Here is a 22,932-nt window from a genome sequence, read left to right as displayed (position 1 = left end):
CAAATTACTGGGATGAACCCCAACTGATTCCTAAATAAATGCAGGAAATATAGAAGGATATGAAAAACACCTCTCTACTTAAGGCATCTGTTACAATTACAAGGTAGAATGTAGCTTCTTTCTGTGAAGTTTCATTGTCAGGGGCCTAGGTCTTCGGTATGGGCTGTTTGGAAGTGGAACCTCTAAGATTCGGGCTCTAGTGGGAGGCCCTTAGGTCACTGGTGCCTTTCTGAAACGGGAACACGTGTCTCCTGGAGTAAGTGCTGAGGAGAGCCAGTTATTATAATGCTGGAGCTATCTGGCTTCCTATTTTGAGATGTAATGCTCAGTTTCTCTTGCAATATTCCTTCCATCTGTCAAGGGGCACTCACCAGAGGAACCATTATGCTCCTTGCATTTTCAGACTCCTGAGCTGTGAGCTAAATAAACTCTTTTCATTATAAGGTTGGCCTGCCTCAAGTATTTGGTTATAACAACTAAAAGCTAACAGCTTTAACACAGCCAAAGAAAAAACAAGTACTTTCCTAGGCTGGGATGGCTATGCTCATTTCACAGCACTGGAGCACTTGAGCAGTGGGGACTTGTTTCCAGCAATACAGGAAGGTTAGTGTTTTCTAAAGCAGGAGCCGAAGAGTTTCACCCCCGATTTGTGGACTGATAAAAGAAAAAAACAAAACAAAGCAACTATGCTTGTGCCAAAGAGACATATGGTAACCAATTAATGCCAATTGAGAATGCTTTGGAGCTGGTAAAAAACCCTAAATTTTAGGTATCAAGGCAACAGTGTACTGGGAAGAGCTCAAGTTTGCTAGTTGTTTCCAAATGTTCCCTGCTATGTTTTCACAGACGCTAAAACAATATAAGGAATCGAGACAACCAGACACTGGTGCTAAAAGTTTTCTTACCTCCTTTCTTAAACTGCTCATTTCCTTCTTCCTTTAGTTTAGTGCTCTCTTCTCTTCTTTTCTGAAAGAGATCAGAGAATTACACACATTTATACCTTAGCACTTCATTGCTTTGAAACTCATCAAATTCGGTACTTTTTTTTTTCCCCCGGTACTGGGAATTGAACTCACGACCTTGCGCTTGCCAGACAGGCGCTGTGCCGCTAAGCTAAATCCCTAGCCCTGGTCATTTTGAGACAGGGTTTTACTATGTAGCCCAGCTGGCCTTGAACTCACAGCGATTCTCCTGCCTCAGCCTCCTGAGTGCTGGGATTACAGCTGTGCATCACCATACCTGACTGATACTCGACATATTTTGACACAAAAACTTGTCCTGGTACTCATCATTTGACATGTAAGTTAGAACTTGTCAGTGTCGACTACCGAGTTACACACTACCCTTTCCAGTCAAAATAATTTGTTTGGTACTTGTTGATTTTGGTACCCATGGGTGCCTCCCAGAACCAATTAACGGCAAGCGCTGAGGCACTGCTGTAATGTCTCACAGTGTTATAAGGGAACAAAAAGTACGTTTTCTTCACATACAAGTCAGTCTACTCATCATATGCAGTAAGTTGACTTTAGAGAACGGGGCCAATTTTACCTACATCTCAGTGACAGAGAAAACACATGACCACCTAGCTAATTGTCAACTGCATTCTTGATGTTCAAAATAAAAACTAGATTTTTTTTTAGCATGTCCTTTGCTTCCTGCTTCTATCTTTTTTATATGGAATGGCAATCCAGTTTCAATTACTATTTACTTAAAAATGAAATCAAACATTCCCTGTGGTTTGTACAGCACTCAGAATTACAATTCTGGCTCTACTACTTTCTGGTTGCAAATTTCAAAGGAAATTCTCAGCCTTAGTTTCTTCATTTCAAAAATGAATATTTAATAGTTTTATGTCTTAATATTTAATGGGTTGTGATAATGTATGTAAAGCTTCCAGTACAGTGAGTGACCTGTGAATAAGGTCTCAACAAGTAGTGCTATGTTTCTACAAAATAAGTAATTTAATACTTAGTGACAAGTGTGGTTTGTGTCATAAATGAAACGAAGTAGGTTGGGAAGGTGTGGGGGAGGGGGAGCTGCATTTACAGGGTCAGGGCAGTATGCTGTTAGCAGGCTGACAGGGAAATTTACAGAAACTGAGATAAGTCTCTTTGCTTAGTGTCTTCTAATGACTCAGAAATTCACACAGATGAGCCGAGTGTGGTGGTGCATGCCTGTAATCCTAGCACCTGGGCAGGCTGAGGCAGCCTGAACTACACAGGGGGACCCTGTCTCTAAAAAAGAAGGCTGAACACACATCAAGCATTGATGAGTCTGGGTGTGCTTTCTTCTAGAACATCGTACCAATGTGGCTGGCAGAAGTGTCTGCAGGTCTGCCTCCCACCTTTGGACAGAACTTTAAAAACAGGTAAGCTCCAAAAATCTCCCCCTTCACTCCTGAAGCTTCTGATTTAATTAAGAGTTCAAAGGGAAAAAATACAGTTATCAGGCTATTTGATGCACAAGAAAGGCCTATACCCTAAATAACCGGTGCTCTCAATGTCAGGAACCAAAGTAACAATACTATTTCTCTGAAGAATATCTATTCATATGCTATTGATAAGACCAGAGTGTTTCCTAAAAGCCTTGTTATTATACTCTGTATAAAACAAAGCACTTGATGAACCTTATTGAACAAACTGAAATGTAAGTATAAAATGAATCTAAATTTTGTCGTAGCTAATGTAGTCCAGATATACAATAATAATTCATTTTTAAGATATATCCAAGGAAGGACTATTTAAGGGAATACAGAAAAAATAAAATGGTGGTTGTAGTGTTAAAAAATACAACATTACAGTCATATTTATCTTGGGTTATCCACATGAGAGGTGGCTGCATTGTAATGTTCTCTATTTCATTGGTCAGGGTTTTTCTGTTGTTTTGTCTTTTTGAGACAGGGTCTGTGCAGTTCAGGCTGGCCTGGAGCTCACTTTGTAGCCCAGGCTGGCCTTGTGGTCAGGGGTTTTGAATGTAAGTAAGAGTATCTTAAGCAAAAAAATGTTAGATGCAGATTCACAGGTAAGGGAAGCTTGAAGAATAGGGTTAGAAGACAAGTAGTACTCAAGACAGCTCTGTCAAGAGCTCTGTTGAGACACAGAAATCATACGTGTCTTTCAGTGAAAGATTCTGGCCACGACAGGGCTGCAATGATAGCAAATAAATTCTACCCATATCCTCTGCTCTGCTTCACTTGGTGTAGACACAAGGTCTTGATCAGAAGCACCCAGTAAGCCACCCACAGGTCACATGGGTTGGGGTGAGGGACCTGAGCTACTGACAATAAGATGAATAGACAAAAGAGTTTCTCCAGATGGGAAGAGGGGACGCCTGCTGAGGGACTAAGAAAAATTGCATGAGAAATGCAGTTAACAGTTATTTTAAAACAGAAACTCTTTAGAGAAAAGTAATCCGTCAAGCCAGGACAGCTTAACGTCAATGCTTTCAGAACTTTCACTTTCTTTTGCTGTCACTCTGATCTCAAGCCCTTCTCCGTTCCATAATCTGTTCTTATGAGCCAACTCATCAGGAATGTTCTGAGCTCAGTGAGTCACTCAGACTGCCAGATCAGGCAGGCTCTTTCGAAGTGTGTGTATGTGTGTGTGTGTGTGTGCATGTGTGTATGTGTGCGCGTTTAAAGAGACCACTCATGGGTGTGAGGCTGATCTGGCCGCAGCATCTGTTTACCCCACTCATCGCCAAGGCTGAGTTAGCGGATCTGGCTGGCTAGGCAGCTGTCACCTCTCCTTCCTGACTACTCCACGTGTGTGCTCCCTGAGCTACGTGCTCAGACACATAGACAGAGGAGGGCTGTCCTTCCAGCAAGGGTACAGAGAGGAGCTGGGGATATAGCTCAGCGGCACAGCGCCTGCCTGGCCAGCGTGAGGTCACGGGTTCGATTCCCGGTACCAAAAAAAGAAGGGTACAGAGGGGCTGCCCTGCTAGAATGTTCAGAGAAGCTCAATTATTCTTTGGGAAGTATATAACATAAAGGCAAAGATAAGACCCCCAGTGCTCTACAAAGCACTTACTAATCAGAGCTATCCTGGGAAAAGCTGTTTCTTTACAATTATGAGGACTGAACACCGCCTCACCAAGGAGATCATTCTCAGATCAATCACTCTAAGGAAGGGGTCTTCCTGTTCTGGCTGATGAATCACAACTCAGTGATCCAGCGAGCAGTACACACTGGCAAAGAGCTGGTGCTTCCCTCTCCACAGATTATGTAAATTGAGGCTTAATGCAATTATCAATATCATGTTGAACATCTCCTTGGAAACAGCTAAAAATAACACTTCTGAGGAGAAAGCTATCTTCCAGCTGAACTACCTCCTAGCTGTGCCAAGAGACTGACTTGATCACGTCCAGAGACTGGGCGGGGTTTACTCTGCTCCCTGAAGGTACCCCCTCCAAAGGCCAGTAGATACCCTGTGGAATGTTTCGGACGTTCAAGGACAGGTTTTATAGGGGTTTGGGTCTTTGCAAGCTAAGTGCCAGGAGCCCTCATGAATACATTTGCTGGTAGTGCTGATATTCGGCAGCACTATCACATGCACATCTTTCTAGGTGGTGTTCTATAAACAGAAGCTTCTAATGTGGTCAGGAGCTCTCTCACACACCTCCACAATGCCTTTTAACACATTTAAAAGGTTCCGGGGGCCTCATGGGGAAACATCTGCTCTTGAATCATATTTCCGTAGAAATGGGAACCAACGCAATTTTACAGGGCTCTTTACTTAGTACTCCTCCCCTTCCCTGAAAACTCAGGGAGAACAGTGACATTATTCTGCACTGTAAATCATGGGAACGCCAAGGCAACCTCCAGATAGGTAATGCCCTCGATGAACGGAGTTTATTTCAACAGTTAAAACTGCTTTGGCTTCGTATTAAAAATTCTGCACAACCGACACCAGTATAGCATATCACTGCTTATAATCTGCTGTCATGTACATTAGTTGATTTGCATTTTCAAGCCAATTTGGAGAGGTGATAATGGAGGTCTTTCTAGAGATGACAAACTCAAGATCCAGGAAGTTCTTGTTCTATAAACTGGAGGCTGTACATTTACTCATTTGTTCTGTCCTTTAATAAGCAAGTTTCAAGATTACTATTCAAGTATCACTACTAACAGTGAGTCAACCAAGTGGTTTTTCTGACTGTACGGGTACACAATCAAAAGGGTACACTGTGTCCAAAGTTAGTGGCATTGCCTTCTCTATGTAATCAATTTGTTACAGATATATTAATTTGTAATTGGTTTTAAGGCTTGATTTTTTCTCATCCTTTCTGATTTATTTATTTATTTATTTATTTTTTTGGTTTTTCTCCGGTACCAGGAACTGAACTCACAACCTTGCGCTTGCCAGGCAGGCGCTTTTGCCGCTGAGCTAAATCCCCAGCCCCTGATTTATTTTTTGAATGCATAAAATATTTACACAGTTCAAGACTCATTATGATGTGGGATTTTAGTTGTGGCCGAAGTGAGGAGGTTGCCAAAACTTCCCTAAAAGTAATTACAAAGCTGGCAAAATTTATAAAACCAACGCTTTCAGTCCCCTGGAAACTGACCAAGTCTTTTGACAGAGTGACGCCTACACCTGTCAACGTGCAGGAAAGAACCATGGAAATCTGTGGTGTGGCTGCCTGGGTCCAGTCCCATTCTTCCCTCAGCAGGCAACTTGGTGCAGTAACTGCACCAGCAAAGCAGCCTGTCACCACCCAGTGTCACTGCGGCAGGAGGCTGACTTGATTTGGAGCAGAAGGAAGACTAACTGATCCTCAACGGTACTGTCAGTCAGAAGGAGCAATTCAAGTGGCAAGAAGATGAAGAACCCCGGGGGTTCTACTTGCCCCAGGCTGCAGTGCTGGATGGAACAAGCAATGAACTGCTGGACAAGTCAGGCAGAGGGAGTCAAAGAAGTACTTGATTCGTTCTCCAAATATTCCTGGCTGACTGGAGATTGAGAATACGAGGCAAGTTCTCACATCGCCCTCACCAGGAGGCTGGGCACAGGTGACAAGGTGACCTATGAGTCCAGCGAGGGCAATAAAAGTGGGGTAGACTTGAAAACTGCCTGGCCTCGAACAAGTGTCCGATTCTCTGTACTGGGAGGAAGGCTTCTTGGCTGAAGTGTTCACAGTCTCTGAGCACTTACTGACTTGCTATAAGCTATGCAGAAACTATATTAACCCAGAAAATAACCAGGATTAAAAGTAATAGTAAGAAAAAGCAAAACCCTAGTGAGCAAAGGCATCAGTGGGGCTACATAACACAAGAGAAATGAACTGCAGTTTTAGTTCAGGTAAACTACTAAATAATAAAAGAACACCACAAATAATTGGTGGTAAGCAGGCAAAAGTCCTTTCAGAGGTGCTATATTACCTAATGTTTAATGTCAACTCAAAATTACAAAATATGCAAAAAGAAGAAACCAACAGTCAATAACACACAGTCAATAACAACAGTCACTGAAAGCTGTGCCTGAAGGGTTGGGGGTATAGTTCAGTGGTAGAGTACAGATTTAGCACAAGAGAGACCCTGGATACAATCCCCAGCACCAAAAAACCCACAAATAATACTGAATGTAGTGTACACATACGCAATCCCAGCACCCTGAGAGGCTGAGGCAGGAGGGTCCAAGTTCAGGCACAGCCTGGGCAACCTAGCAAGACCTGCTCTCAAAATAAAGTGTGGGGTGGTGGCGGTGGGGATGACGCTCAGTGACCTAAGATCAATCCCCAGTACCACCACAAGAACAAACAACCACACCGCACCACACCAAAAGTTGTCTCAGTATCTTCAGATATTAGACTGGCAAAAATGTGAAAGTAGCTAAAAAATGTTCAAAGAATTAAAGGAAACTGTTTAAAGACTGAAAGAGCATGATAGTGGTTTAACAAATAGAGAAACAAGATAAAGAAGTTATAATTCTGTTGTTTTGTGGTGCTGGGCACTGAACCCAGGGCTTTCAGCATGCTACGCGTCACTCTACCGTTGGCCTACATCTCCAGCTCAACAAAATATTTCATAAGAAAAAAGAAAAAAAGCTCGAGAAAGTTCAGTAGCGCAAATGAAAAATTCACAAAGGTACTCAATAGCAGATCTGAGTTTGCACCAAGAGGAATATGTAAGTAGTCATATCACTAGAAACTGTTTAAGACAGAAAAAAAAAATTAAAGAGAAATAAGAGTCCTCACCATTTCTGATAGAAGTTATAGGACAAGGTAAGACCAGAAAAAATATCTGAAGAAACACAGGTGGAAAATTTCAAAATTCTGATGAAAAACTTTAAAGATCCAAGAAGCTTATTAAACTCCACATAGAGATCACATCTTTAAGCACTGCTAGGTCCTTACTACTGAAAGATAAAGACAAAGAAAATTTGAAGGCAAAAAAAAAAAAAAAAGGCAAGAGAAAAAAGGTATAAGGAAACAACAAACTTACTCATTTCTAATTCATTTTTTTCCCCCCAGTACTGGGAATCAAACTCATGACCCTCGCACTTCCAAGGCAGGTGCTGTGCCGTTGAGCTAAATCCCCAGCTTAATTTCTAATTCAGAAACAATGGAAGACAGAAGGTAGTGTAATGACACTTAAAATGGTGAAAGAAAAAGCTAGTCAATCAAAAATTGTTTTAGCACAACTATACAAAATAAAGATATTCATAGCTAAACAATGACTGAGAGAATTTTCTGCTCATAAGCATGTCTTACAAAATGTAACTAAATACTGTAATGCCCTCCACGCTGAAAGGAAATGACACTAGATGATAACTCAAACCTACAGGAAGTAATGAAGAGCCCCAGAAATGGTATGATTCTTTCTTCCCTCAATGTCTTTAAAAGACAAAAGATTATAAACAGTAAATGGAAACAGTAACTATGACACTATAAGGATTGAGCTTACAACACATATTGATGTAATATACGTATCAATGTAGTCCAAAGTCACATGATGAAGCTATAATTAAAGTTTCTATATTTTACTGGTATTAAGTGTTAAACTAAAGCACACTGTAATAAGATGAGTATTATAAAGCCTAAAGCAGACAATAAGAACATAGCTAAGAAGTAAAAACAGGGTTAGGGTTGCAGCTTAGTGGAAGAGCACTTGCCTAACACACTCAAGGCCTTGGGTTTGATCCCCAGCATAGCAAAAAAATATACGTAGTTAATAAAGTCTGAAAGTATTAAAATGGCATACAAATTCATCTCATACAAATGATGATACTACAAGAGAAATGGTCATAAAGAAGATATGAAGCCCCGGTGTGGTGATGCATGCCTGTAATCCCAGTACTGAGGAGGCTGAGGCAGGAGGATTGCTGTGAGTTCAAGGACACTTTGGGCTACATAACGAGTTTAAGGCCAGCCTAAACTGCGTATTGAGACCCTGTCTCAAAAAACAAAAACAAAGAAAAGATCTAACCATATGTTATCAATAAGACACATGTTTTAGACTAAAAAAACAAAAACACAAAAATATTGTAAGTAAAAAGACAGAAAAAGACATACTGTGAAAACAGTAACTTTAGTGGCTATCTCAAGTACTATCAACCAAACAGGTTTCATGACAAGATATTTTACTAGAGTCAAAAAGGGACATTTCATGAGGGTCAAAGAGTCAACAAGTCAGGGAAATGTAAGTTATAAATATACCAAACAGTAGTTACCAAGTACATAAAGGCAAAACTGATAGACTCCAAAAGAGAAACAGATGCAACAGTAATTGCTAGAGATTTCAATGCCCCACTGAGAAATGGGTAGGACTACAATTATATTTGAAAAAACATAAAGCAAATGCATAGTATACCATACTATAAAATATATACCCACACACCTAGTACTCAAGATACATGAGAAAGAAGCATTCAAATTTTCCTGTCCCTATGTTCCTGCTAAAAACTCAATTCTTTATAAATTAACTTGAAGGAGCTATATAACTGAGGTTTGCACGCTTCTAAGAAACTGTAGAATACATATATACTTGATTTTATAAGTTCTGGTGAAGAGTTTTGTCATTTATCATCATTTAATATTGAAATAATAGCTATAACTACCAGTTTCTGGTTGTTTTTATGTGGTAGCCACTTAATCCCTACAACTTGATGAGGCTGGTATCATTACTACTATTGTTTTTGGAGAGAGGGTCTCCTATGTAGTTCGGATTGTCCTTGAACTCACTATGTAACCCCAGCTGGCCTCAAACTTCTGGCAATCACCCTGCCTCAGCTTCTCGAGTACAAGACAGGTACTATATTTATCGCACTTTACAGCAAATTAACTTATGGAGCTAGGGCAGATCTGTCTGACCTTCTAAAGTTCATGTTCTTAACCACAAGACCATAGTATTTTTCTCAGGGGTGGAAGTAAAGAATTATTTGCAGGAAGCTGAGCTGAGTGATGTACACAAACTGCTGTAGAAATGGAACACAGAGCTTTTGTTTCATAATCCTAAAGAAAAGCCACTTCTACTTCCCTTGCTGTCAAAACTAAGGCATTGCTGTTTTTTTAAATCTAAATTCATCAGTTATAATCTAAGTCTAGATGAAATTCTTTGTTTTCATAAATGTCACGATACATTTTTAAATGATAGTTTTGAACAGGCAGGAAAACATTCTGAAAAGGAAACAAATTTCATTTTGGTTGCTATTAACATTTAGATTGTCGGGTGTGGTGGAGCGGCCTGTATTCCCAGTGCTTGAGAGGCTCAGGCAGGAGGACTGCTGTGAGTTCAGGGCCAACCTGGGCTACAAAGTAAGATTAAGGCTTGGCTGAACTACATGGCAAGACCCTGCCTCAAAATAACAAGAACAAACATTTAGATTATTAGGCAAAGAGGTACTTAAACAAATGTTGCTGAGCCAAGCATGGTAGTGTATGCTTGTGACCCCAGCACTTGGGAGGCTGAGGCAGGAAGACTGGTGAGAGTTTGAGGAGGGCCAGCCAGGATTATACAGTGAGAATCTGTCTCAAAAAACAAACAAACAAAAAAACTGTTGCTGAGATATGGTAGCCATTTGGAAAACAAAACAAAACCATAGGTTATAGTACATACATATGAGCAAACTCCAAATGGATTAGGGGTCTAATTTTTTTTTTTTTTTTGGTTTTTCTCCGGTACCGGGAACCGATCTCACGACCTTGTGCTTGCCAGGAAGGCGCTTTGCCGCTGAGCTAAATCCCCAGCCCCGGATTAGGGGTCTAATTATAAAAAGTAAAATCATGCAAGCACTAGAAGAAAAGAGGTGAATTTCTCTTTAGCATAGGGAATTGTTAATACTCAAAACTCAGAGGTGATACAAAAAAAGATTAATAAATCTGACTAAAGGAAAATTTAAAAACTTTAACCTGACCAAGAAAACATTCCACTACAGACAAAGTCTAAAGATAACTGAAAATGAACAGGTATTTGTACATCAACCTTAACAGCATTATTCACAATGGCCAAAAGGTAGAAGCAACCCAAGTGTCCATAGATGGCGATGAACAGATGAACAAAATGTGGAATATATATATAACCAAAAGGACTGAAATGCATATATATGCTCCAATGTGGACAAATCTTGAGAACATCATGCTTCATGAAATAAGTCAGACACATAAGGACAAACCTCTAATTCTACCTATATGAGGTACCTAGAATAGTCCAATGCAACAGAAAGGAGGATGGTACAGTGGATACTAGGGGCTATAGGAAAGAGGAAATGAAGAATTTCTGTTTAAAGAATGTGGAATTTTGGTTTGGAAAGATGAAACAGTCTGGTGATGGATAGTGGTGATAGTTGTACAGCAATACAAATATACTTACTGCCACTGAGTTGTACGTCTGAATTCAATGTTGTGTTTATTTTACCACAATTACAGAAGAGTACCAACAAGCACAGAGAAGATTATTTGTAATGTGTACTACAAAGAGCTAAAATTTCTATTAAAAAAAAGTCAAAAACTGTTGGGGGAATGGTGGTGCCTTCCTGTACTTTTAGCACTTGGGAGGCTGAGGCAGGAGAATCGCTGCAAGTTTGAGCCAGGGCTACACAGTAAGTTCAAAGCCAGCTCATGCTACACAGTGAGACCATCTCAAAAAACCAACTAAACAAAAACCCAAAACTCTTAAAAACTGAAGAACAAATAAATTAAAAACCCTACCAAAAAATGGAGAAAGGATATAAATGATTCACAGATATGAAAATGGCCCTCAAATATATCAGGTTCTCAAATTCACTATAATTAAATAAATGCAAATGAAACTATACTGAATTATTTCTTTATCAGACTGGCAAAACTCAAAAGGCACAACAACACATATTATTGGTAAGGCCATGGGGAAGCAGGCCCTTACACACTGTTAGAAGTTTGCGGAGTAAACAATTGGATTTCCAGAACTTCCCTAAATCTGCAATGAGTATGGGTTAATTTTCTTTTATTTGAAAGATGAAGGGGAGTACAAAATATCACAAGTGCCCTTTCTGAAGAAAATTAAAGAATTAAGAATTTTAAAATTACACATTGTTTTGTATAGTTCTATAAACATGAACTACTTTATAATGCTGGTTTGGATTATAAAAATGATATAATATGGTAAAGTGAGGACTTCCTGTAAAGCAAATAACCACGAACTGGGTACACTGCTACTTTGTACATTCATATTTTCTAACACGGGAATCCCATTTGCTTATATAACCTAAACTTAAGTGTCTATTCCACTGTTACACACATAGTAACCCTCCAGCAAAGACTCCATATTAGATGAATAAAGTTTATTAGTATTAGCGCTTTATACAAAAGAGTTAAGTACACAGAGTTCTTACTGCATTCCAGACATTGTGCTAAGAGTTTTACTGGATTTACTCATTAAAATAATAGAAGAAACTTGCAATTTATTTAATGGAAAACTCATACACTCATGCTAGAGACCTCTAACTGATTTAAATCTGGCAAGAACACAGGAAAGTGTTCTTCTATTTCCTTATAAGCCAAGAAGCAAACATCCTCCAGCAGACTCTTGACAATGCAGTAGCTGGACAGAATATTTTACTTTAGGTCATTGAATAGGTAAACTTGTAATATGGAGACTTGGCGTTTACAAGTTGTCTTGGTTACTTTTCTCTCGCTGCTGGGACAAAATATCTGACGCCCAAAATTAAGGAAGGAAAGGTTTATTTTGCTTACAGTTTGTGGAGGTTTCAATCCGTACTTGGCAGATTATAAGGCAGAGTGGCACGTGGCAGAGGGCTGCATCTCAGGGCGGCAGCACACAGCTAAGCCGCAAGCACACACCAGGGCGGAATGGGGGAGGAATGTCCCCAAGCAGCTTCTTCCTCTCTCTTACATATGCAAACTATCCACCCCAGGGTGTGTAGCTCTCACACCCACAATCATTCAACTCTAATAGCCTGCCCCATGTTCGCATGAGGCACTGGGGGGACACCCAGACATAAACCATAACACAAGTGTATAGCTTTTTATTATTATTAAATAAAAATGTGCATTAAATACATTCTAAAATAGTATTTCAATTAAGCCCGTTGGTAGCATGTGTCTAACAAATGGAGAGAAGAGCGTCACGCCTGCAAGTTGATTTCTGTATCACGAAGCTATCAGCAGCTCTCTGCTTCCCTCTGCAGCTCTGTGAAGTAACTGTTATAAAATAAAACTCAGCAGGATGTGGCGGTACATGTCTGGAATGACTGATGCAGAGTTTAGCCCAGCCTATGCAATTTAGTGAGGCTTCACCTCGAAATAAATAAAAAAAGGCTGGGGATGCAGCTCAAGATGAAGCCCTAGGTTTAACCCCCAATACCACAAAAAAACCAAACGACAACAGAATCCTTGGTATGAACTAATTTAAGCACAGTACATAGCGATCAATCATATTTGAGGGAGAGAATTGTAAAAGGCTACCTACTTTCTCAAAGGATGAGGGGAAAAAGGCACACACAACAAAACTCTTTGCTTTAGTCCTATCTAGCTGGGACAGGGAGACTACTCCTGGGGGCAAACACTGAAAGGGCTAGGGACACTAAGGGTATAAATAATTATTCAGATGGGATTTGCTATCACTAAAAAAAACTTTTAGGGCCAGGATTTAGCTCAGTGGCGCAGCACCTGCCTGGCAAGCGTGAGGCCCTGAGTTCAATTTCAGGTACCCAAAACAACAACAAAAACCACCTCCTAGTTTTGTTGTCTTTGAAATCAGACAATCTTTGCCTGACACAATAGAATGAAGTCATTTTCCAGGTCTAAGATAGATAACTACAAACATTCATTCTTTGACTTCTGAAAAAACAAACTGGGGACTTTTCCAACGTTGAGTGCTCCCGAAGAGTGAGGAATCCAGGGAACTGCAGCCATGACTGAGGCTAATGTCAACCCAAAGGCCTATCCCCTCGCAGATGCACCCCTCACCAGGAAGCTACGGGACCTCAGGAAGCAGTCATGCAACTACAAGCAGCTCTGGAAAGGAGCCAACGAGGCCACCAGGACCCTCAAAAGGGGCATTTCGGAGTTTGTACTGGCTGCAGACCAGGAGCCCCTGGAGACCTCCCGCTGTGGTGTGACGACAAGAGCATGCCCTCCGTGTTCGTGTGCTCCAAGCAGGCGCTGAGGCGGGCCTGTGGGTCTCCAGCATTATCTCCTGTTCTGTCACCATCAAAGAAAGCCCTCAGCTGAAGCGCACATCCAGGCCACCTAGTAGTCTACTGAACAGCTCTTGGTCTAAGCCTCAGGCCTCTGCCCCGCTCACCCTGTGACTCTGCTTCCAAAACTGTGCATCATATTATCTGCATTAGCATGTAGTATTTGTAGTAGCTCTGTTACAAAATAATGTCTAAATCTGAGAACAGTCAAACTGGTCTATGAGGAATTAATCTTGGAAATATTCTATACTTAGAAAATTCTATTTTCCAAAGTTAAATTTATTTTATTTTTATTTTTTAAAATTTATTTTATAAAGTATTTATTTATTTTATTACTATTATTATTATTATTTGTCTTTTTGAGACAGGGTCATTATTATTATTATTATTGTTATTACTTGTCTTTCTGAGACAGCATCTCGCTATGCAGTTCAGGCAGGCCTTGAGCTCACTTTGTAGCCCAGGCTGGCTTCGAACTCTCAACAGTCCTCTTGCCTCAGCCTCCCAGTGCTGGGATTACAGGCGTGCGCCACCACGTCCAGCTACAATTTATTTTATTTTGTTTTATTTTATTTTATTTTATTTTATTTTTGTCTTTTTGAGACAGGGTCTCACTATGCAGTTCAGGCTGGCCTTGAGCTCACTTTGTAGCCCAGGCTGTTCTTGAGCTCACAATGATCCTCCTGCCTCAGCCTCCCGAGTGCTGTAATTACAGGCGTGCACCACCACGCCTGGCCCTAAAACTTTTTTTTCATGCTTCCGAAACCCCCCATATGCTCAATGGGAGCAGCATGACTTTTTTTTTTTTTTTTGGGTGTACCAGGGATTGAACTCACAACCTTGCACTTGCCAGGCAGGTGCTTATGCCACTGAGCTATATCCCCAGCCCAACAATTTATTTTAAAAATAAAAGAAGGAAAAACAGAAATATTAACATATTAACATATTAACAAACAGACATCCATTTACAAAATAGCATAAGAACAATACAAGCAATACAGAGTTACAGACAAAGTGGTAGGAAATTAACAACGGTTGTTGTATTGTTGTATTACGTATTGATATCTTCAAAGTGGTTTCTCAGGAATCCAAAGTTAAACTTAATAGAAGATAATTTCCTATTTCAGTACTGCTTAAATTTTGTCTAAAAGGTCATTTTTAGACCATCAGAACAGATCTGGGTAAAAGAAAACTTATGTAGTTAGGCAGCGGGGCGCAAGGTCCCAGCTCTTGGGAGGTGGAGAGAGGACTGAGTGGTGGATACAGCAATACCCTGTGATGGGCGGCGGAGAACCTATTCAGTAAACCATTCTGCTGATGGTAATGCAGTCAGTATGCTGGTTAGGTAGCTCAGTCATCTGTATCTGCCCCAGAGGAACTCTGGGTACAGTTCTTCCTATAGTAAGGTTACCCAAGGATGCTTTTTAACAAAGCAGATGCCTGGCTGTCACCTTACAGGCCTGTAGTGTCAGACATGCTCAGAGCTTTGCAGAGTTAATGCATTTCCTGTGACTATTAGGCACCATAAGAATCTGAGAACCAATGATCTACACAAAGTGATCCTGCTTAACAAACACAGGAAATATTAGAGATCACATTTAAGTTTTCTAGCAGCACATAATGAAAACATATCCCACTAACGTCCAAATGTCTTACAGCAAGCGGCTATTTTCCTAGTTTAAATTCATCATCAGAAATCCAAGGTCCCTAACAGTCCTTAAATTCCAGGCCTTTGATTTAATCAGTTGCCGACAGCAATCATTAAACCCAACAGTGGCTACTGTAAGAACATACAATGGCAAAAGGCAGTCCACTAGAAACGAAAGAGAAAGTCAGTGCTTGTTCCTGAGCGTAACAGGAATATGCAGGTCTCTAAGGAAGAAGTTACTGAAAACGTTTTAGAAGCAATCACCAGGGTATTCTCCACACACACGCCCACAGTTACAAGGATGAGCTTACGGAAAGAAAAGGAGTCTTCTCTACCTGTTTTAGTTTGTTGAGGATGCTAGAAAAAAATGACACAGACTGGATAACCTATTATTTTTCACAGTTCTAGAGGCGGAGCAGTTGAAGATCAAGGTATTAGCAGATTTTGTGTGTGGTAAGGGCTTGTTCTTTGCTTCCAAGATGACGACTTTTTGCTGCCCCACCTTTCAATACAAATACTCAGTGCATTGAAGATTAAGTTTTCCACAGGAGTTCTGGAGGGACACAAACCTTCAGACCACAGCACTGTGCTCTCAACCCCTACCCCTCTGTCACTTTGCCACGATCTTTTATGCTTATGAGAGAAAACCCTATCTTGTGTACATGGCATCCATCAGGGCCTGAAACAATGCCGGGCATGTGGAAGAAATGCAAATATTTCTTGAATAAATGCATAGGATAAAATATCTGTAACTTGTAAGGTCAACTACTGGTCCCTCAGGAAAGATAATGACAATGACATCACTCATTCAACAGCAACATAATGCAGAAGACTATGTGCAAAAGGCCCCGTGATGGTGCTCCTCAAGTTTCAGCGTGCACACATGAATTACCCAGCAAACAGGCGTGAGACCTACGAAACTGCATCATGACAAGTAACCCATAAAGGGTGATTTTCTTACAGGATCAGGACCATTATAATGTGGTATGTGCCACAGGTCCCAACAGTGTAGTAACATCTGCAGTGCTCTAAGCATGTCCCTCCACAATTCAGGCGGACTGACACAGACTGACACACACTGAAACTTTATACCACCCACTGCAGTGGTATAAAGTGATGGGGCCTTAAGGGAATTCACCAAGTCATGAGACTGCCTTCATCAGTGAGACCAATGCCTTATAAAGAGAGCTGCCTGTCTCTTGTGCCCTGGGAGGGCACATCAGGTGCCATCTATAAGGAATAGGCCCTCACTTGATACGTACTCTACTGACATCTTGACCTCTGACCTCCCAGCCTCCAGAACTATCAGCAACACATTTTTACTGTTAATACATTATCCAGTCTAGCCACGTGTGGTGGTGCACACCTGTAATCTTAGCCATCAGGAGGCTGAGGCAGAAGATCATCATGAGTTTGAGAACACCCTGGGCTACTTAGTTCAAGGCCTGCCTGACCTACACAATGAGATGCTGTCTTAAAAAGCAAAAATAAAACAAGAAAAAAAATTATCTAGCCTAGTGTTTTTGTTGTAGCAGCCCAAGCAGACACACAAAGAGGTATCATACCAGTCTCACCTGCTGCCAGATCTACCCTGTACCCCATCCAATCCTTTAAGACCCATTTCTTTGCTTCACCTATCTAGTACATCTCAAATTTTAGCCAAAATCTCTTCCTGTGAGTAGTCATGCTTCTACTTATGTTCTCATAAATATAAAGCATGACCAAAAATATAGTGAATAAACTGGGATGAGGGAAAAGAGAAAAGAAAGAAGGGGGAAATTAAACATGTATGTATATACAGGATAGCTAACATAGTTGTACTATTGACTTCTATCGCTTGGTTGAAAGGAACAGTTAATGATTAATTATTTGATCTGTCTTGCATGTCTGTTTTCCTGAGAAACCACTTTGAAGATATCAATATGTAATACAACAAAATCCTTGTCTGTAATTCAGTATTGCTTGTATTGTTCTTGTGCTATTTTGTAAATGGATGTCTGTTAATATGTTTTTGTTGTTTTATTTTTAAAATAAAAAAAAAAACCAAAACACCCCTCCCAAAATACAGTGAATATTAAAAAAAAAGTATTACAGTAAAAGACATTTCCCGGCTGTTCAGTGGCACAGCACCTGCCTGGCAAGTGTGAGATCCTGAGTTTGATTCCCGGTACCAAAACAAAACAAAACAAGACACATTTCCATTATTTCTTCTCCAAATACTCCCACTTGGTTCAAACCTACTTGATCTCGGGGCTGGGGGTTTAGCTCAGCGGCAAAGCGCCTGCCTGGCAAGCGCAAGGTCGTGAGTTCGGTTCCTGGTACCGGAGAAAAACAAACCTACTTGATCTCATCATTTTTGCCACTTTCTGAAGCAATTCTGAACATCCTCTTCCTGGTCTTTAGTAGCACTATCAAGGCTGCTTCTGTGTCCAGAACTGATTCAAAACATTTACTACGCATAGTCCTTTTGACACTGGGGATGAACCAGAAGGTGGATGCTACCAGAAGTGGTGAGGAGGATGGATGAGAACACACTAGTGTTTTTATGAGCCTGCCTGACACAAATACTCACTGATTTTGATCACACCTTCTAAAGACATGAAGTTCAGAGGACTTCTGAAACTGCGTCAGAAAGTGGCATGAATAACGAGGTCAGTGTGCTTGAAGTGAGGGTTTTTTTTTTTTTTTTTTGTCTTTTTGAGACAAGGTCTTGATGTACAGTTCAGGCTGGCCTCAAACTTGCAACGATCCTCCTGTCTCAGCCTCCTGAGTGCTGGGACTACAGGCGTGTGCAACCATGTCCGGCTGAGGGGGGCATTTTTTGAGGGAGATTAATGGCAATGTATCTCTTATGGTAATAAATATTATTAAATTTAAACATTCCCCGTATATTTCAATCATACTTTGTAGCTAAGATTTATAGCAGTAATATAGAAGGGAGCACATACACTGTTGTCTCTTAAGAGATTCTGCCTGTTTTTACCAAATCTTAACTGCCTTCTTCCTCCAATACACTGTTTCTTGTTTAACTGTACTGGGGAATTACTCCAGGGCCTTTGCATTCATGAGCTGCATTGTCAGTTCTTTTGTATTTATTTTGAGATAGGGTCTCACTAAGTTGCCCAGCTTGGCTTGAACTCGCAATCCTCCTACCTCAGCCTCTCAGAGTGCTGGGATTGTTGTTGGTTTTTTTTTTTGAGGTAGGGTCTTACTGTGTAGTGCAGGCTGGCTTTGAACTTGCAGCGATCCTCCTACCTCAACCTCCCGAGTGCTGGGATTACAGGTGTGTGCCACCATGCCTTGCCTATTTTTTATTATTTATTTAAAAATTTAAAAAACATTTTTTTTACTTGGTGCAAGCCCCTATCTCAAAATGAAAAATTAAAAAGGTTGAGGATGTGGCTCAGTGGGAAGGGCCCTGGGTTTAATTCCCAGTACCACCAAATCAATCTGTTAATGTACTAATTTGCTTACAATTTGGTATATATCCTTCTAAACTTTCATGTATGAACATACTTTCATGTTTTTAATTTAGAAGAAATCATCCGTGTTTTATAACCTGCTTTACCATGAGTTGGATAATTTGCTAGGACGGTCACAGAACTCAAGGAAGCGTTTACTAATGTATTACAAAGGATACTGATGAACGTCAAGGTGAAGAAATGCACCTGGCAAGGTGTGGGAGGAGGGACAGAGCTCCCATGCCCTCTCCAAGACCACCTTCCCACCAGTACGTCCATAGGCCCAGCACCTGGAAACTCATGAGAGATCCGGTCCAAGAGCTGTTGCTGAACTTCATCTCTAGCACCTCCCGCTCCCCCCTTTCTAGCATCTGGGGAGCAGGGCTGAAAGTTCCAACTCTGGCATCCCTTGGTCTTTCTGGTAACTGATCCCATCTTGAGTCATCACTCTAGGAGCACCACCCAAAATCAACTACTCAGCGTAAACCCTGGCCCTCTCAAAAGGTTCAAAAGACACCCTATTGCTTAGGAAATTTCAAGGGTGTCAGGGGCTACGTTCTAGGGACCAGAAACGAAGACCAAATAAATTATACCACAAATACCCTGTTCAATATTTTCTAGCCTTCCAAAATTATGAACGATGCTGCAATGTATCTTTGTACCTATAATGTGTTTATGCATGCCTCTACTGATTTCCTTAAAATAAATGTCTAGAAACAAAGCAGGTGTTTAAGTCTGTGTTGCCCAATATGGTATTTACTAGCCACACCAAATATTTAAATAAAAGAACATTTAGCATCTCAATTGTAGCAATTCAAGTACTCAACAACAGACTTAGCTAGTGGCTGTTCATATCATGCACTGATTCCCTGAAAATCACCTATGGGATAAGAATTGGAACAATGGATCCCTGGTTTGATTGAGAAAAAGGAATGACTGGTGAATGCACACAAAGGGAGCTTCTGATACGATGCAGATGTTCCACACTTTGACAGGGATGTGAACTGGACCTGTTAGAACTGATATACTGTTCCACCATTTGTAAATTACACCTTAATTTTTTTAAAGGAGAGGAAAAAAGCAAGAAATATTGCGGTAACATTGAGGTTTTAGGCAATACAATAATTACCTTAAAAATATTTACAGAACTTAAAAAATGATTTCCAACCTTAGGAGACCAAAATGTTTTACTAACTTGAGTATAGAGAGAACAGAATGAGCTACATTGAGCCAAACCATGCAACTGTTAAATCCTGATGGCACTAGAAAACTGACACTATCAGTCAACACTTTATGAAAGTACCAGAAACTGCTAAATATTTACCTGTTTCTCTTCATCTGGCATATTTTTTTCCAGTTCTATTAAGTATTCTTCATCTAGTTCAGAGGAATTCCCATCATCATCGGTCTTGTTCCGAACCTCATCCACTCCTGACTCCTCCTCAAAGAAGGCACTGCAGTCATGAAAACATTCTTCTTCTCCTGCCTCCTCATCATCCTTGAGCTGCTTGCTCTGGGAATGCTGATCTTTGGCATCAGGAACTGCAGGCCTGGCACACTCTGCTTCCTGGGGCTCTGTAATCTTCAAACCACTAAACAGACCCTCTGGAACCTTACAGTTTTCTGACTTCTCCTCCATGCTGAATTCTTAGGGAGGTGAGGCTGATGCTCTGGGAAGGAAAAAATACGTGTTAATGGTACTTACATGAAAAAGAAACTCTGTTTTTCATACCTTAACAAACCTCTGCATCAAAGCCCAGTATGCGCCTAACTTCCTTTTGTTGGTATTCATTATTTAATAAATGGATTACCATTCATAAACCCAGAAATAATGCCAAACCTTATTTTGACTGATAGGCCCACCTGACTTATGAGCAACAACAAGAGGCAAACTTGATTTTTCTTTCTTCCCTTGGTGCTGGGAATTGATCACACTTGGGCCTATCACTGTGCTATACCGCCAACCCCTAACAAGAGACGGATTTTAAGGTGACTCTTCTATATTCCAAGCTCACGTTCTAATGAGGTAGGAAAAATAAAACGGGGATGGGGGTAGGGGTTAAAACAGTAGCAAGAAAAATGAAGTGACCCTAATTTTTACTTAGAATGAATGACCAAGTCGTAAATAAGAAAATTCCGTCTTTGCCAGCACCACCACCCCAAGCTCTAAAATAGGTTTTTTGTTGAGCTCAAACTGGGATCTGCGCCAAAACCGTGACAACTGATTTGACAGAAACGCACGCGATAGTTAACAGTGGAAGGAGAGCCCAAGGGCCTAATCCGGGTCCTAATATGGATCCTCGTGGGGGTCAAAATCCGGCACTTAGAAGGGTGGTTCTCAGCCTTCGCTGCGTAGTGACACCCGGGCTGGTTTAGAAAATACTGCTGTCCAGACCCTGTCCAGATTCTGATTTTACTGGTCTGGAGCTGGGCCAGGGCCTGTGTAGGTGAATGTGCAGCCAATGAGGAACCACTGCTTTAGCTGAGTCAGACCGTCCGCAGTCCCGCCCCTCAGGTCGCAGCAAAAGCAATGGCAATGTGTGGCGACAGGAGTCCGAATTCGCCCTAGCTTGTTCCAAGAAGCCGTAAAGCCCCAAGAGGGTAATACGAAGCTTTCGCCTCCAAGTAATGTCTCGTTTCTCTCCGCCCCCAGATCAAGTAGAAGGGCGCAGGAGTCTGAATACCCAGAGTTAGAGAAGTGTTAACCTGCGCTTCCGAGCAGGGTTATCCCCAACCTACGTTTCTCACTGCCAAGCCGCCAGACGAACCCCACTACTCACAGCCTCACAACTCCTCCGGCTTCCACCTTCCAAGTCTCCCAGAACTTCTACTTCCGCTCAGGGAGACGCACTTCCGTCGGCGCCCACTAAATGCGACATTATTTGCAAAGTATCCTGGGAAATGTAGTGGTCGACTCGAGGAGATAGGGTGTAGAAATCTCTGCATGACGTAATTGTACGGACCAAAAGAAATTCGAGACGGTTGCCATCTTGAGTTACGGCAACGCTCTGCCTTGTTAGCGCAAAAGAAACAAAGTCTGTCCCCGTCGTTTTTTTCTTTCACTCTGACCTTTCTCGTGCTAGCAATATATAGAAGAACGCAGAAACATAATAAATAGTTGTTCCAAGATAAAGTATTTTTTTTCCTCCAGTGGTTCCTTTCAAGAGATCCACCGCAAGAATTGTTTTCTTCATGCCTCAGCCTCCTGAAGTAATCATTATTGTTAATGAAAGTCTCATAGATACTACCATGATTATGATCAATTATTAGTAGCAACAATGATTTTACTATTGTCAGTTACTGCTTTTGCTGTCGTTATTAGTGACTATTAGCGATATTAATAGAATGAACATTTGTGAAGATTTCATTCATACCCCTAGAAGACTGAGCATCTGTGGAAAGAATGCTGGATGCTGAACATGAATGAATGCTAGGCATCATACCGGATCCAGTGGTGGTTAAGGCGGGAGATTAGGGTTTGGCAAAATCAGGGGAGGATAGGAAAGGAGAATCTTCTTCCAGGTGATCCCAGGGTCGCTAGGATGACAACTGGATTGCTGTTCAGTAGGACAGTTAAAAATGTAGATTCTGCCAGGCAGGATGGTGCACGCCTGTAATTTTAGCACTCCTAAGGATTAGTCAGGGGGATCATTGTGAGTTCAAGGCCAGCCTGGACTACATACTGAGTTCAAAGCCAGCCTGAATCACTAGCAAGACCCTGTCTCAAAAAAAGAAAAAAAAAGTAGATTATATAGATTCTGGAGTCTGGAGTCTGTTGGCCCTGGTTTGAATCCCAGCTATGCATCCTTGTACACATCACCAAACCTTGATAATGTAGTATGGAGGTCATAGTGATACTTCATAAGGTTTAATGAAATTTAAATGAAATAATGAACTGGAAGTCTTTAGTACAAACACTAGCAGATAACTCTCCTTAAAATAAATTGCTTTGTGGACAATCTGTAGGCAGAGACAAATGACTCTTGTCTTCCCGGGTGACTCACTGTGCACAGGCTGTGCTAACATTTGGGATGCCCTGTGCATCCGTAACCCCTTCAGGTAGAGATTTAAGTCTGTGCCAGGCCCACTCAGTTCTTTTTGTCCTCAAAGTGGATGTGTGCATATATGAGGCTTACTCACCCTGGTTTTGGGGGCACAAACTCACACTATGGGGTCCTCTAATTCT

At 41.1% G+C, this 22,932-nt stretch overlaps 1 protein-coding gene and 1 pseudogene across 2 annotated transcripts in view; one reads left to right on the top strand and one right to left on the bottom strand.

Moving 5' to 3' along the window:
- The window catches only part of Ttc1 (tetratricopeptide repeat domain 1), a 40,282-nt gene extending 18,679 nt beyond the window's left edge, over positions 1-21,603 (bottom strand). The window contains exons 1-3 of one of the 2 annotated variants that reach the window (XM_005376252.2): positions 21,527-21,603; positions 20,071-20,416; positions 906-966 (exon numbers count right to left, since the gene is read on the bottom strand). In XM_005376252.2, coding sequence (XP_005376309.1) covers positions 906-966; positions 20,071-20,385 — 376 coding nt within the window. In that variant the 5' untranslated portion in view covers positions 20,386-20,416; positions 21,527-21,603. Of the gene's footprint in view, positions 1-905; positions 967-20,070; positions 20,417-21,485 lie in introns of both variants that reach the window. The other variant, XM_005376253.2, reaches the window with a different exon arrangement.
- Positions 12,453-13,933, top strand: LOC102022468 (annotated as a pseudogene).
- Positions 21,604-22,932: the final 1,329 nt, after the last annotated feature.

This window comes from Chinchilla lanigera, unplaced genomic scaffold (assembly GCF_000276665.1).
Source record: "Chinchilla lanigera isolate Chin_1 unplaced genomic scaffold, ChiLan1.0 scaffold00007, whole genome shotgun sequence".
Classification (NCBI taxonomy): Eukaryota; Metazoa; Chordata; class Mammalia; order Rodentia; family Chinchillidae; genus Chinchilla; species Chinchilla lanigera.
Note: the sequence above shows the minus strand (reverse complement) of the source record. Positions and strands in the feature narration are given on the sequence as shown.